General features: G+C 39.1%; 1 protein-coding gene across 9 annotated transcripts in view; it reads left to right on the forward strand.

The window, feature by feature from the left end:
- The first annotated feature begins 981 nt into the window (after nucleotides 1–981).
- The window catches only part of AGRN (agrin), a 379838-nt gene continuing 366032 nt past the window's right edge, over nucleotides 982–14787 (forward strand). For 3 of the 9 annotated variants that reach the window (XM_063436014.1, XM_063436017.1, XM_063436016.1), the window contains exon 1: nucleotides 982–1407. In XM_063436014.1, coding sequence (XP_063292084.1) covers nucleotides 1234–1407 — 174 coding nt within the window. In that variant the 5' untranslated portion in view covers nucleotides 982–1233. The remainder of the gene's footprint in view (nucleotides 1408–14787) is intronic. The other 6 variants (XM_063436015.1, XM_063436022.1, XM_063436018.1 and 3 more) reach the window with 3 other exon arrangements.

Below are 14787 nucleotides of genomic sequence, written 5' to 3' on the forward strand. Positions count from 1 at the left end.
AAGGGTTAGGAAGACATGTCTAGAATCGTTTGGCTGTGTTTAGAGGTAGGGGCTTAGTTTTGTGGGTGTTAGAACACGTTAAGGACCTATGGTTTAAGGGGGGATAAAGTGATACCTGCTTTTAAGAAGCTGTGGATTGTAACTCTCATAACTCTCAGCCAAATGTACCCCATCTCCCACTACACCTAATCCTATTGTAGATGCTCTAATTCCACATACTGATAAGGGATTTGTACATGGGGTACTGCTGTACCCCACATTACTACAAGATCGGCTATAGCAGTGTGTACTCCCCGCAGTGGCCATTATACGCAGCGCTGTACTGCCACTGTGTCATCTGCTGAATATTATTATTGTCAATATTTTCATTAGACATTCCATAAAATGTATCTATTGTTAAACCTGCCCTCAGCATCCCTGATACAATATTACTGAACTGTATCTCCTGTGAGCTGACAGCCTGGCTCCCAGCACTCTGCCCCCAGGGCTGCAGCTTCAGTAAACCTTTACCAAGCACTGGACACACACCCTGCTGCTGCGGGTGTTACCTTTGGAAATCTGTGACTGCAGGGAACTCCCTCTGCTATCCTGCTACAAGATCTGCCCTGCAGCCCTGGGCTACTGAGGTCCTCCATCTTCCTCCCAGTGTGAAGTCACTTGAGCTCTGGGAACTCAGCCAACACAGTCAGAAAAGCTTCACTTGCAACAACAGCCCCTGTTGCATGTGCACCTTTAGCAAGCAGATCACGTTGCTCTCAGATTATCCATTAACCTGATTTGAGCTGCATTTCCTGGAGGTGGCGTTTTTTGTATTCCTGTACTTTTTTTCCCTAAGAGCCTGCAATCAGGAGACACTGAGAGAGGGGCTGGGAAAGGGATATAATCAGAAAGGAGGGAAGGCACAGCCACCAACACTCCCCCCCCCCCTCTTCCCTGGGGGGCTTATCAGTAATTCAGATTGCATGCAAATCCCCCCCACCAGCCCTGTCCCTGTGAAGAAGACCTCACATTGCTCTCTTTGCAGAGTAGCACTAAGATCTCCTCCCTCCTCCTGGGTGGGTTTGTCTGCTCTCCAAGTGGAGAAGGTTTTTTTCTCTCTCTTTCTTTGCTGGAGCTGCAGCAGAGCCAGGGGAAGTCCTCATAGCAGAGCTTGCTGTCACATTCTCCCACTTGCCTTGAATGCTCCTGTCTTCACTGTGGACCTGGGGAGAAGGAAGGTGGTGAGCTCCAGACATGGTGGCTCTGTGGACTCTAGTTGGGCTGGTGGCTGTGTGTCTGGGGATGAGTCGGGGACTTTGTCCTGAGAGAGACCTGGAGAAGAGAGAAGAAGAGGCGAACATCGTGCTTACTGGCACGGTGGAGGAGATCATGAATGTGGACCCAGTCCATCACACCTACTCCTGCAAGGTAATGGAGGCATTGACTGAGCTCAGGGACTGGAGGTTGGGGTGTGCTCTTAACTTCACAAAACTCATAAATATCACTTTATCGAGGGGCTTCAGACCACCACAGACTAGGTTCCTGGGGCACATGGGTATGGAGCCCTTCAAAGTGCCAAGGTTGGAGGGGGCAGAACTTCATGCCACTACAAGTGGGTTGTAGTTTATCCTGTCTGCATGCAGTTCAGCTGATATTTACAGACAGAGCTGGGCAGCACAGTGTGATTGTATTTCTTATCAGTATAATAGCCAGTCACATTTTCACTTAATCTCCAATGCTGTGTGTTTAAATTGACTGCAATGCAAAGAACAGTTATGGGTATTGAAGGTGTTAAATACCATAAATTTGTCAAACAGAAAAGCAATTTGAGGTCCTTGGTTACAGCTTATTGATAATTGTGTTAAATAATAAAATGTAAAAAATAAACCATATATTGTAAGGGATTGCATAAAATATCAGGTTGAAATACAGACTGCACTGTGTGTTTGTAGAACCTAATCCATCCCCAGGCAGAGATGGTATTCACAACTCCTCAGCCAGGCTTTGATGCTACATGTTACAATAGGCAAGTCTAAATGAAAGGTTTTTTTTTTATTTGGAGGAGGGCTCCAGGTCCCATAGCCACCCCTTTTCTCTACTGCATCCAAAAAAACCTGTTAAGACCCATGCATCAGCAAAGATATTCATATATTATACAGAGAGGAGAGAAGTTACTTTCACAAGTGATGTAAACTGCCCAATAGTCCAAATAGCTCTCAAGTAAATGATAAGGATGCATTTTTTTTTTTTTTTAGGAAAGAGATTAAGTATTAGTAACCACACACTGGAGCCAAGGAATATATCCAGGATTTATAGAATAAAAAAAAGTTGAGGATCATAGGATATATTGGATATATAGTATCTCTTGATACAGACAATATTACACAAATCCCATCAGCCAGCTATGCTTATTTTGATAAAAATGCTAAATAATTCAGTGTGAGCATTCATAATCTAGAACAGGAGTGGCACACCACCTGTTGTGCCTACAACTACATATCCCACAATCCATAGCTGCATGTGGTGTGTGTCTGCGTGTGTGTGTGTGTGTGTGTGTGTGTGTGTGTGTGTGTGTGTGTGTGTGTATATATATATATAAAACGGAAAAAGTGCGTTGTGTGTAATTGCAATGTACAAACCATGAATTGCTGTTTTAAGTCATTTTAATGGTTTCTATGAGCACTTTGAAGCAGTTTGGAGTATGTATTTAGTGTTGTGATTTTGAAGGGAAACATATCATTTTTGTATATTTTTAGTGGGTAGAACACATGACGTGAAAGATTTCTGTCAGCCAGGTCTTCCAAGTATGTGAACTGTTATTAGCTTTTGGAGAACTCTACAGAGAATTGCCCATTTTGTAAATACACCAATTTCAAAAGCCCTGCATTTCAACACTTCCAGTTATTGAATTCCAGAGCTGACCTGAGGCTAGGCTATATTCTTTTTTTTTTTTTTTGTTTAGTTGTAAGGCTGGAGTACAGGTTCCTGAACAGAGAGCTCATAGCACAAGCATGGGACTTTACAGCAGAATTAACCCTCTGTGTCTGTGCATGCCTTTCATTCTGAAGGTTTAAACAACTTGGAGAGATTTATGACTTTTCAAACAAGTTCCTTCATGTCACTGATGTGGGACAAATCAATAGGAAATCAAAGGAGATTTAGTGGCTGTTGAGTTTCCTAATGAGTCCCAGGCTGGAGAACAAATTAGAACAGTATTAAGGGTTTTGGGCTGTCATCATCTGTTTCAGAGAGGGAAGCTGGGTAATGGATAACCTGGGGAGCTTAACTTATGTACAACTGCAACACCCATGGACCAGCCACAAGGCTTCACAAAGCAACATAGGAGTTGTAGTTAAACAATTATGCAATGAGATATATGTCCTTCACATTGTATAGTACGACCTGTAGTCCCACCCACCTCCCACCTCCAACACACACACAAAAATCAGGCTTATTACATTATTATTATTCTTATAAAATGTATAAAGCGCCAACATGTTCTGCAGCGCTGTACAATCGGGACAAAGACAGTATAAAACAGACCAATACAAAAGGTAGAGGGTCGTGACTATGAGCTTACAATCTAAAGGATATGTATTAAAAGTTGTTTATTTTAAAGGACCACTATAGTCACCTAAATTAATTTTGCTAAATAAAGCAGTTTTAGTCTATAGATCATTACCCTGCAATTCCACTGCTCAATTCACTGTCATCTAGGAGTTAAATCACTTTGTTTCTGTTTATGCAGCCCTAGCCACACCTCCCCTAGCCATGATTGACAAAGCCTGCATGAAAAAAACTGGTTTCACTTTCAAACAGATGTAATTTACCTTAAATAATTGTATCTCAATCTCTAAATGGAACTTTAATAGCTTGCTAGACCTCTTGCAGGGTCTAGCAAGCTATTAACATAGCAGGGGATAAGAACATCTTAATTAAACAGAACTTGCAATAAAGAAAGCCTAAATAGGGCTCTCTTTACAGGAAGTGTTTATGGAAGGCTGTGCAAGTCACATGCAGGGAGGTGTGACTAGGGTTCATAAACAAAGGGATTTAACTCCTAAATGGCAGAGGATTGAGCAGTGAGGCTGCAGGGGCATGTTCTATACACCAAAACTGCTTCATTAAGCTAAAGTTGTTCAGGTGACTATAGTGTCCCTTTAATAGTAATTTGTTTTCTGAGTGGTACACCAGGAAAAACACAGCGGCTATTTAACAGATACTTAGCATTCCAATGTTAAAATGGAGTGCAGAAGCAAAGAGTGAATTGAGAGTCAAGTGGTGCCCTGCTACTTATCTGTAGTATTGGCATAGACAAAGATAAGGATTCTAGGAATGCAGGAACCTCAATGTTGCAATAGCTGGGGGGGGGGGGTGAAATAGTACTTTATCTTTGTTAAACAAAGAATTATGGAGCTGCTTAATTTGGCACATCTGGTTTTAAAGTTTCAAGAAAGCACAGTTTAGACAATAATCCCCCTGTGTTACTTTGCAACCTCTCTCCAGCCAGTGTGAGCTGCATTAAAATGAAATGTTACACTTTTTGTTTATTTTCTTTTGACAAAATATTGTTGCGATGACTGGAAACTTTTTTTTAAAAGTTGGCCATTAAGTAGGGCTGTAAAATTTGTAGAACTACACAATGCTGGTCAGTCACCTTAAAGAGAAATGGAAAATCACCGGGGATGGTTTTGTATGTTCTAAGTTGTTACCATAACTAACAAGATATGGCCTTGATTTAATATTTCTGGATAAGCTTTTAAAATGCGTATTTTCTTCAAAATATTAACATATACAAAATATGGCATATAGTGAAAAGTATATCAATGTATCAAAAAATATCAACACGTTAACATATTTTACAAAATTTAAATCATTTTAAAAATGTATCCAAAAAATATAAAATCAAATGAAAAGCTTATCCACAGATATAAAATCATTTGAAGGGCATAGTCAAAATATAAAATCGAGGCCTATGTTAGCTACCTCCGATCTACAGATTGGTTGATTTTATTCATTTAATCTAAACTTGCACCTCTAGCATTAAACCCATATTTATTCTATAATAAGAAAGCCCCGTTTCTTTATGAAGACCTTAAATGATTGTGAAGAGTTTGGCAAGGCTGGACGCAGATCACTCGTATCAGATCACCTGTGCTGGCACTTGGATATCCTCTCGGAATTACAAGTGGAATAAATGTACGGAAAAATCATAGAATTTTAGGTCACACGAGACCCTGAGGGTCTATCTGGTCAAGCTCTTGGAAGTGATAGAACACGTGCTGAAACTCCGGTTAAAAGTTTTAAACTTCTCAGTTCCCGTAACAAGAATATGATCTTTCGATCAAGAATTCTTTCTACTGTTTAGACAGTGCATATAGCATGGTAATGTGAGCAATGGAATCAGTCATTTGGGAAAAATGTTGCTATAGACCAGTAATTAGTACCACTGGCCTTCAGTGATAGTCAGGGGTGCCAGACAGTTTTAGCCATCACTGTACTTAATTGTATAGAATTATTGATTTCAACAATACAAAGGATTATTGCGCTATAATGAGCTTGGAGCAGGTCATTCCAATTATGCAATATTTTCATCAACATCCTATTAAAGTAACAATGTAGGCACCTTGGCTATTACATCTCATTGAATTGGTTATGGTGCCTGGAGTCTCCTGGCACTGTTCCTCCATTCAGTGTTAAACAATTTTCGAACAGTTTATCACTGAATGAGGTTCCCTGCATTCCCCCAGCCCTGCTCCCACTGGGGTATGGCTAAAGCATAGATCACACACTTACATCTGCCATACCATTTCATACCAGAAATGGCACTGTGAGAATCCAAATGCGGTCAGCTGACACACTCAGCCAATCATAGCCATCCATTGTGGCTCATGCTAATGATTCCTCCTTAGCCCATTAGCCCAAACTGCTCCAAGGGGATGAGTTGCTAATGCTTTTTTAGCATTAAAAACAGTTTAATGCTGATGGAAAAACAGCACCAGGGGACTTTAGACACTATAACCACTTTATTGAGATGAAGAATTTAAACCCATTTTACAGCGCTACGGAATCTGATGGCGCTATATAAATAATAAAATAATAATAATAATGGTGAATTCAGTATCCCTTTAAGGTAAACATTTATGCATAGTTCCCATATCTGAAGACTTAATTTCACGTATTCATCCGCTTATAGAAATGTGGTTAATGGCTTTTACTGTCCAAACAGGAAAAGTTGTGCCGAGCAGCAACCTAATCCACAGAAGGGTTTATGCTGAGCAGCAATTATGCAAATGAAAACCAGGTAACTGCCTTTGGGGTCAAAGGCCGGTTACAACCTATCAGATCTAGAGGAGGGGTATTTAGGCCCAGTTCTCATCCTGCTCAGTGCCCTGTCGTGGTTTCCCTTGTGGTTGTCCGAGAACGCGTTATTGATTCTGGTAATTCTGGTTATTTAACTTTTCCATTGTTTTTGACTTCCCTGTTTTCTGGCATCCCTGACTCCTGACTTTTCCTTATCATTGTGTCTCTTTCTGTTTCCCTTGACCTCGGCTATTCCTGACTATTCTTTGGTACGTTAGTCCGGCCATTCTAAGGTCCGGTATACGTTACCTATCAGTCCTCTGTGTTACACAATTCTATGTGCTGGATCATACTGTAATCCTGTCATTCATCTAGTTTTGTGCAAAGGGTGGTAGTCTATTTCATTAATTAGGGTCTGTCTCTTAGGAGAGAAATACACATTCTAATTGGTAACTGAATTGTATACATACATAAGGTGGAGCTGGTAAGATTGATAAATATTTACATCTATAAAAAAGTGGATAAGAGAAAATGGAAATAGTGTAATATGGCCTGTACAAATATAATGGAAATGTGTAGGGTTTCACTCACAAGAGTAGAGCCAAGGTGGCTTGTATGTGCAGTACAGCGGGACCATTACCAGGACGCCCTCATCCTTCTTCCCGTCAAGACACTTCCTTGCAGGGAATAATCAGGGTTGTTTTCCAGAAGTCCTTGCGTCCTGGTGCTTTGTAGTGCCAATAATGGTCGGAGTCTGATATTATTTCCAATTACTTTATTGAGAGTTAAATACATTTGAATTCGGGATTACTGGGCATTTGCCAGGATTTTCTAAACATTGACTTTCTAAAATATCTTTGCAAGTACATTTTTAGTTTTATTTTATTTAACTCTCAATAAAGTAATTTTGTGGAAGAAGGATGTGGGCATCCTAGTAATGGTCCCGCTGTACTACACATGCAAGCTACAAGACCTTGGCTCTATTCTTGTGATTGAAACCCTATATATTTTAATTATATTTGTACCGGCAATATTACACTATTTCTGTTTTCTCTTATCCTCTTTTTTTATAGATGTAAATATTTATCAATCTTACCAGCTCCACCTTATGCATGTATACATTTAGAATTTTTTGGTTGTGGGTTTTGGGGATTCCACCCACGGTGTCAGAGCTTTTTAGATTGTTTCCACAGATCCTACACTCCACATAAATGTATCTAATTCTGTTTTGTTTAAAAGTCTTTCTTTCCTCCGTAGCCTGGCACAGCATGCAAATATAGAATTTTCCCACAGTTCACCACAATCCATTGTCAAGTAAATAAGCTGCTTTGGGAAATAAAACACGTTAAAATGTACGTAGAAATTGAGCACTACAGATGAGCAGATTATTTGCTTGACTAAACACAACTTCGCACTTGAATGAGGTCTGATTTCTATTATCTGATACTTTCTAATAAAACTGGAGGGATCCTAAGATTTTACTGCTGGCTTTTAAAGATATCAGTCTGGCTCCAGAAATGACATATCATTTTGTTCAGCCCTGTATTCTAACCATTGCTTAATTGAGAGAGAGCCAAGTCAGATGAACCCTTTGAGGTGTACATCATTCTCTCAGTATGATGTCCGCAGTCATAAACCCAGTGTCTACTCACCGCCATTAGTCTAATAAGCAGGTCAGATATGGTACAGCAGATCCCTTAGTGCAGTGCTGGCAAAGAATAATATTGCAGTTGTGCCTCTGAAATTGCTGAAATCTTCATTTTGTTCAAACTTGTCTTCTTTCATTCCATTTAATTTAAGAAAAGTGAATTTTACCTCCAAATACTTATAGTTTCGTGAACACTGAGCGTGATGTGAGTTACAATTTGCCATAGTTAAGGTGAATCATGTTGCCAATGTCATCTTTTTCGAGGCATTTATTAATCTCAACACTAAGGACAGGAATCTTGAAAGTACATTTGGGCTGAATTGTATTTCTCCACGGAAATTCGAATTCCCGTCATTAGCAATTTCACCCCCTAAGGGCCCATGACAGATGTTTCATAACTTAAGCGACTATGCGGAAATTTTTTGTGCTGAAGGTGTTAAAAGAACAGGAGAGAGCGGCAAAACATCCAAAGAAACATTACGCTTGATAAAGATTGAGACAGACCAGATTGTGCAATGACGGCTAAGTTGGCACTCTAGATATCTGTGGACTAAGGACTGGCTGAACATTCTACAATTCAAACATAACTGTAATACCAATCTATACTATCATCACTGTGATAACATGAACAAGACACTAGAGCTGCTAGCACATTTATCGTGTAAATACTCAACATCATTAGCGTATGGCAATTTTGTGCACGCAAATGCTAGTTCTGCATTATTATATAAAGAAAATAGTGACTTTATTTTGATTGGTTGGTTAGTTCTATTCAATCAGAATTATTTACTAAACTGGAACGCTGGGTATTCATCAGGTAATAGCACATTTTTAGCTGGACAAAAAAAAATAAAAAATCCAACACAGCTATATTTTCAGCTAGGGCGGCTATTCTGGTATTACATGTGCTGTTTCCTGGGGAGTTCTTGACAATTCATGGTTTAGTGAATGGTGTCACCATTTTTATTGAGACTATGTCTGAAGCATGAATGAAATGCAAGAAATAGATTGCTAAGGATCAAAAGAATGCCAATACTAGTACTACCAAGTGTTGAATGAACTCTATAGCATTAGGAATACTAACCTGTAGAGTGCTATAGTGCCCCTATCCCTGTATATAAATAGTTTCCCCCCCTCTCTCCTCCCCCCCACTCCTGTTTACAATAAAAATTAATAAAAATAAAAGTTTTACTTAGCCTTTTCCAGCAGCAATGCTCCCTTAGCGCTGCTCAACTCTCCACCTCCAGTCATGCCTGTCGTGGAGAAGTCAGGAAGACATCCACTAGAGATGGAGGTAACCTTGTAATTCTAAAAAAAAAAAAAAATGCTTTACATTGGAGGGTTAAAAGGACCATGCCACTGCACCCAGCTGATAATTTTTTTTTTTATCTGTTTGATGTTGATTTCATATTAAAGGAACACTATTGTGTCGGGAATACAAATGTGTATTCCTGACACTTTAGTTTTAAAAAAAACACGGCGTACAAGTCCGGCCCCTTGCCGCCTGTTAAAAAGGTTTTAACCTTATTTTCAGTGCTGTGCGGGTCTCTGCCCACTCCATGGCTGAGATAATTAGACTTGATGATCCCAGCCAATCCAATGCTTTTCCATAGGAAAGCACCGGAAGCTGTTGTGCATGCGCGGTAATATGCCGCACTGCGCCAATCAGCATCTCCTCATAGAGATGCATTAAGTCTGCCACAAGTGACTTCCACTAGTGATGTTCCTAAGCACCAATGTTCTCTGAAAAGGCTGTGTTTACATTAAGAAGCCTGCAGGGACTGACTATACTCACCAGAACATTATATTACGCTGTTGTTTTTCTGGTGACTATAGTGTCCCTTTAACCTCTATGGAAATTCAGGAGTTCTAATCAGTAACGAGAAACTTTCTGAAAGGCTAGAAGAATGACAGGAGGTCACACAACAAATTGTTGTTAGTTGCACCGTAAACTGGGGTGATCTTACCTATTCGGACACTGCATAATCAGAATACTACTCGTGCACAGAGATGAAACACAGACAGCTACACGTCACCAAGAAAGACGTAGGTCTATTTATACTTTTCTTTAATAACTCAATTAAATAAATATTAAGTCAATTTTAAGGATCCATGTAATGAGCAGATGCATGGAAGTTCCCAGTCAATCCTTGTCTATAATTAATTTTGTCTCTGAACTTGTTTAATTTATGGTGAGAGTGGTTTTCGGGATGCTGATATTCCAAGGATCAATGTATCTTAAAGGGGCAATTAATCAGATTTTTTAAGGGATCAGTCAAGTATTTATTGATGTGCTTCACTGCTCAAGCATCCTAAATTCTAAACAGCAAATGAACCCGTGCCATCACAAGGTCTGGATGAGTGCAGACACCAGCAACTATTATCAGCTTTACTCTTTATCCCTTCGGCTTTTGCCATTGACACCAGCAGCTGACATTCTCTGTTGATGGTATAGAAGTGTTTTCATACAATATGGCGACATATCAAACTGTATGATTTTGATGGTTTGTATGGCATTCCAAATTGTTGCAGAAATGTAAATGATCCATTATAATTCAAATCCAATTTATTTTTACCATTATTTTTTGTTTACTGTTTACACGAATGTAGCTTTTAATCCTTCCATAGAGTTTAATGAGAACATTAAATAAATATTGAATAATTACTCGAACACCAGATATCAAGTAGGCATGTTCTTGATCTCTGTATATTGCTTGCTTATGCCGATTATTTGAGGTTTATTTGCTGGAGTGGGGATTGTGGAGAAAATGCTTTTATAAATTTAATCAAAAATAATATAAGATGGAACATTTCTGAGCAGGAAAATGTCTTCAATTTAATTGTTTTGGCCTACATTTTGCAATCCACTTGTCACTTCCCAACAATTCCCAGTTTAGTAAATATAACCCCACTTAGTAACATAAACACAGGCCTCCCAATAGTCCCGATTTAATCAGAAATGTCCTAATTTACCTCCATCCCGATTTTGTTCCCTGGTGTTCTTGAATGACGAAAACCAGGGAACTCTCTTAGGGCAGCGGATGACTAAACTTGTGAGCCATGTGCAGCATACATTATGATCAGGTACTTCGGCGGCACACTCTGCAAGTTCCTCTATGTTGGGTGCTGGACAGGCAGGCCCATCGGTGGGCTTGTCCTCTTTGGGCATCTCCGGTGACATGATTCGCACTGGTTGCAATGTCCCCTCGGAGCCCACACCCAGTCCAGATCTCATACCTCTCGTACCATAATTTTGGGAGTTATTCAAACACATTATGGTTTATTCATTAAATAAGGATTGCTAAACTGAAAACCCAATTTCAAAATTAAAGCTGGAATAGGCGACTTTGGTTATAGATTACTTATTGACTCTTTTGGCCTTACGTTTGCTGTTCTTGCTTTCAGTCCACCAAAATTCTCTAGTTAGTGAAAAAATTCTTTAGTTTCACAGAAAAACCTTCCCACAAGTTCACAATTTCATATCTGCATAGTAATGCATAAGCAATGCTCCTTATATCTGGCTATCAGCTTAGTTCTGGCTTGGCTAGTTATCCAAGTCATGCTTATTAGACCATAGGAAACGGCTGTTTGAGACCTGTCTACTTGAATTCTTATCACAGAATGCGGAATTGTTGCTTTGTTGATTCTTCTCCGATGGCATTGTGTTGTCTTCCTTTTGAAGCACAGTTTTATATTACACCACAGAAGGAGGCTGGTGGAGAGAGCTCAGAAACTGGAGAGCCCCGGAACGCTGACATCTGTAATAATTAGAAGTGATGCATGTAGACATTAGCTGTAAGCATCCCATTCATTTACAAACCAGTAAATGTGCTCTGGTTAATTCCTAACAGGAGTGCATCCATGCCCGTTCAACATAGGCAGTTTGTATATACACTAAGAAAGAGTCACTGGGGAAGATATATTATCGCGAAAACTGTTTTAAAAGTCAGTCTAAATCGGAAAGTGACTCTGCCTCCTCTTAATATTTGCCAGAATGAATCTGTCGCTTGGGAACTGAGAGGTTTCATTGTTAGATTCTTTCTTTTCTTTTCTTTTTTGCGTTTGCATTTTTTATAACTATTCCCGGGTTAAAACAGTACGCCCTTCTTATCGCAGTACATTTACAATCAGTCTGAAGGACACCGCTGTATTAAGATGTTTATTGTGTTTTTTTTTCCCAGTGTTTTTACTCTTTTCGTTTTTGTGTTTCGATTGTTGTTGTTTTATTTTTAGTGTTTGTTAGTTTTCACTTTCAGTGTGTAGATTTTCATTGAGCCACTTTATTCTTCCCGTTTGCACTGGCATTACTGAAGTCAAACCTCATTTTGCAGAGTTATGAATAAGAAATGTTCGGTGAGGCCCCCAGAGGACATCGCTTCACAATCCAGTGTCCTTGGCCCAGAAACTGGGGGAGGGAGTGTATGCACTTTAGCAAACTCTGGCTATTTAATAACAAGTAGGACATTTTAACTGCATGGCTCCCTGCTCCTCCACTCCCTTGATAAATATATATCTTCTCTTTTAGCTTAGATAAGTGTAACCCTAGGCAATTCTGTTCTATACACTGCACACAGCTGGCTGTGTCGACAAATAGCTTTATTAGTACCTCCAGCCTCAAGAGCTGTGGAAAGAGATTGAAGATACACAGAGTTAGGCTAATCCTAAAATTGTGTAATTTACTTCCTAAAACCTTAGTTTTCTTTCTCGCTACCTACTACTTACCTCACTGTTTTACTGTACACAGAACACTTTTGTAAGAGAGCGAAAACCTTGGGTGTTACAACTTTTTATAGTCTGTGGAATCACTGCCACTTTGTATTCATTACATCATTTTGTCAGCCTTTTCTGGAAGGAGGCCATTTTTTTAAATAACACTTTGGTGACTGTAAATACTCATACAAGAATTTTTTTCTGAACCATTTCGGCACCACCATGGTAGATATTAGTTGTAAAATAGTCAACACTTCTTTCTCTTGTTTTATTCTTAAACTTGCCTACAGTTGTATTGGCATAAACGCACCTAGCTGGCATGACACGGCATGCTTACACCTATAAAATTAATTTAACGAGGTTTATGCTTATCCTGCAACTCAGTCTGCTATCCTCTAACCACAAGTGCTGGCTGTCACGTATGTAGTACCCAAATATATTTTATTATTCCCAAGATTGTCTTGGTTTACACTACATAGCCAACAGGAAGCTCCTGTTGACCCATTATTATAAACACAGCTGGTTTCACGGAGTACAGAACTCACTTTATTGGTATATTAGTATTTATAATTATCACTGAAACATGAGTAGTCTGGTTTTACAGAACAGGAACAAATTAGGTTGTAAGGTTGTAGACAGAACTCTCAAAATCTAGTATCACTGTTTATTGTTATTCCATTTGGTGTACCTTACACTGTGGAATTTTTTTTTGCTATCTAACAGAATGTTAAGAATAATGTAAGGAGGGGAATGTGTTCTGCAGTGCTTTTTTACGTGTTTGGTTATAGATATTTATTGAAAAATTATTATTTGATGTTGGCACTCTATTCAGGGATTGGTGCGGGCATAGATGTCACCCTTTTGGAATATAGATATTTATTGGTAAAATCCCTATTTAAGTTTGAGATCTCTATTTTACCCCACATTAGGTGCCGAAGTCTTAGGACTGAAATTCGCCTTGATGGAAAGGATTAAAAGCTCTTCTGACTTACCATTTCTGTTTAATCTCGAAGCTGTGGACAATGTTGTCATCATAAAGATAGAATTGCCTCAGTCCTCACTGTCATTTTCTCAACTGGCAGGTCTCATTTGTGGAACATGTGGCATCAAGAACGAAGACTGTGGCTTTGTAGATATATATATATTTTTTTTTTTTAACTATCTATTTACGCCCTAATCGTTCAAACTCTCAGTACCAGATATTATACTTGACTATATTATCACCGTAATCCCTATCACAACCTCAAATATATTTACTTACCGTAATTACTGACAATTCTTTTAGCAGTGACTAGGAAAATTATCTTGCACACATGGACAAACCTGGTGCTTCCTATTCTGTAACTGTCCAAATACAAATTGTGTTTCCGTTTCTGTATGGAATGGCTTGACGTTTGTACTACTCCAGAACACAAATATCTAATATCTTTCAATTATAGACCTCATATATCCTTTTCTATGACCAGTTCTTGGTAAATGAGCAAACCTTTACTCAATATACCAACCTTACTTTAAATACTTGGCCAGTACTGTGACCCTTTTCTGTCTCCACTTCTCCTCCCCCTAATTCTGATTCATTTGTTTGCTTGTTATGTTTTTAGTAGCTTCGACTTCAGCCATCGACTTCATGTATCATTCAATACTCAACTATCACTATACATGTTTGTACCTAGTGTTTAATTTGAAAGAAAAGGAAGTTTAAAAAAAATTAAATAAAAACATACTATGTGAAAAACTGCAAACCCAATACCAATGTATATGAAGATAAAGGAGTTAAAAAAACAACCCCCAAAAAACCCATACAATGTGAACACCTAGCACCCAGTACTAATGTATATGATGTGTTGCTACCTGACGGAACATATTCTTCTGATGCTACAGCTACAGCCTACAAAGTTTCCCTTCTCGTTAAGGCGAAGATTTATATTCCATAGCCCAATTCACAGCTCTACGTACTCTTTTATCTCTGACCTTGCTACCAAATACTCTCCAGCTTGAATCCTCCACTTCTCACAGTCTAAGGCTCTCTGTTACTCTCAAAAAATTCCCCTACTCTCGCCCACAGGACATTTCCCAGCCTGCATCAAATCTTCAAACTTCACCGCCATGTGTTCTGCCTATTCTCATCTACTTGAACTCTGGGAGTA

This window comes from Pelobates fuscus, chromosome 11 (genome assembly GCF_036172605.1).
Source record: "Pelobates fuscus isolate aPelFus1 chromosome 11, aPelFus1.pri, whole genome shotgun sequence".
In the NCBI taxonomy this organism is placed as follows: domain Eukaryota; kingdom Metazoa; phylum Chordata; class Amphibia; order Anura; family Pelobatidae; genus Pelobates; species Pelobates fuscus.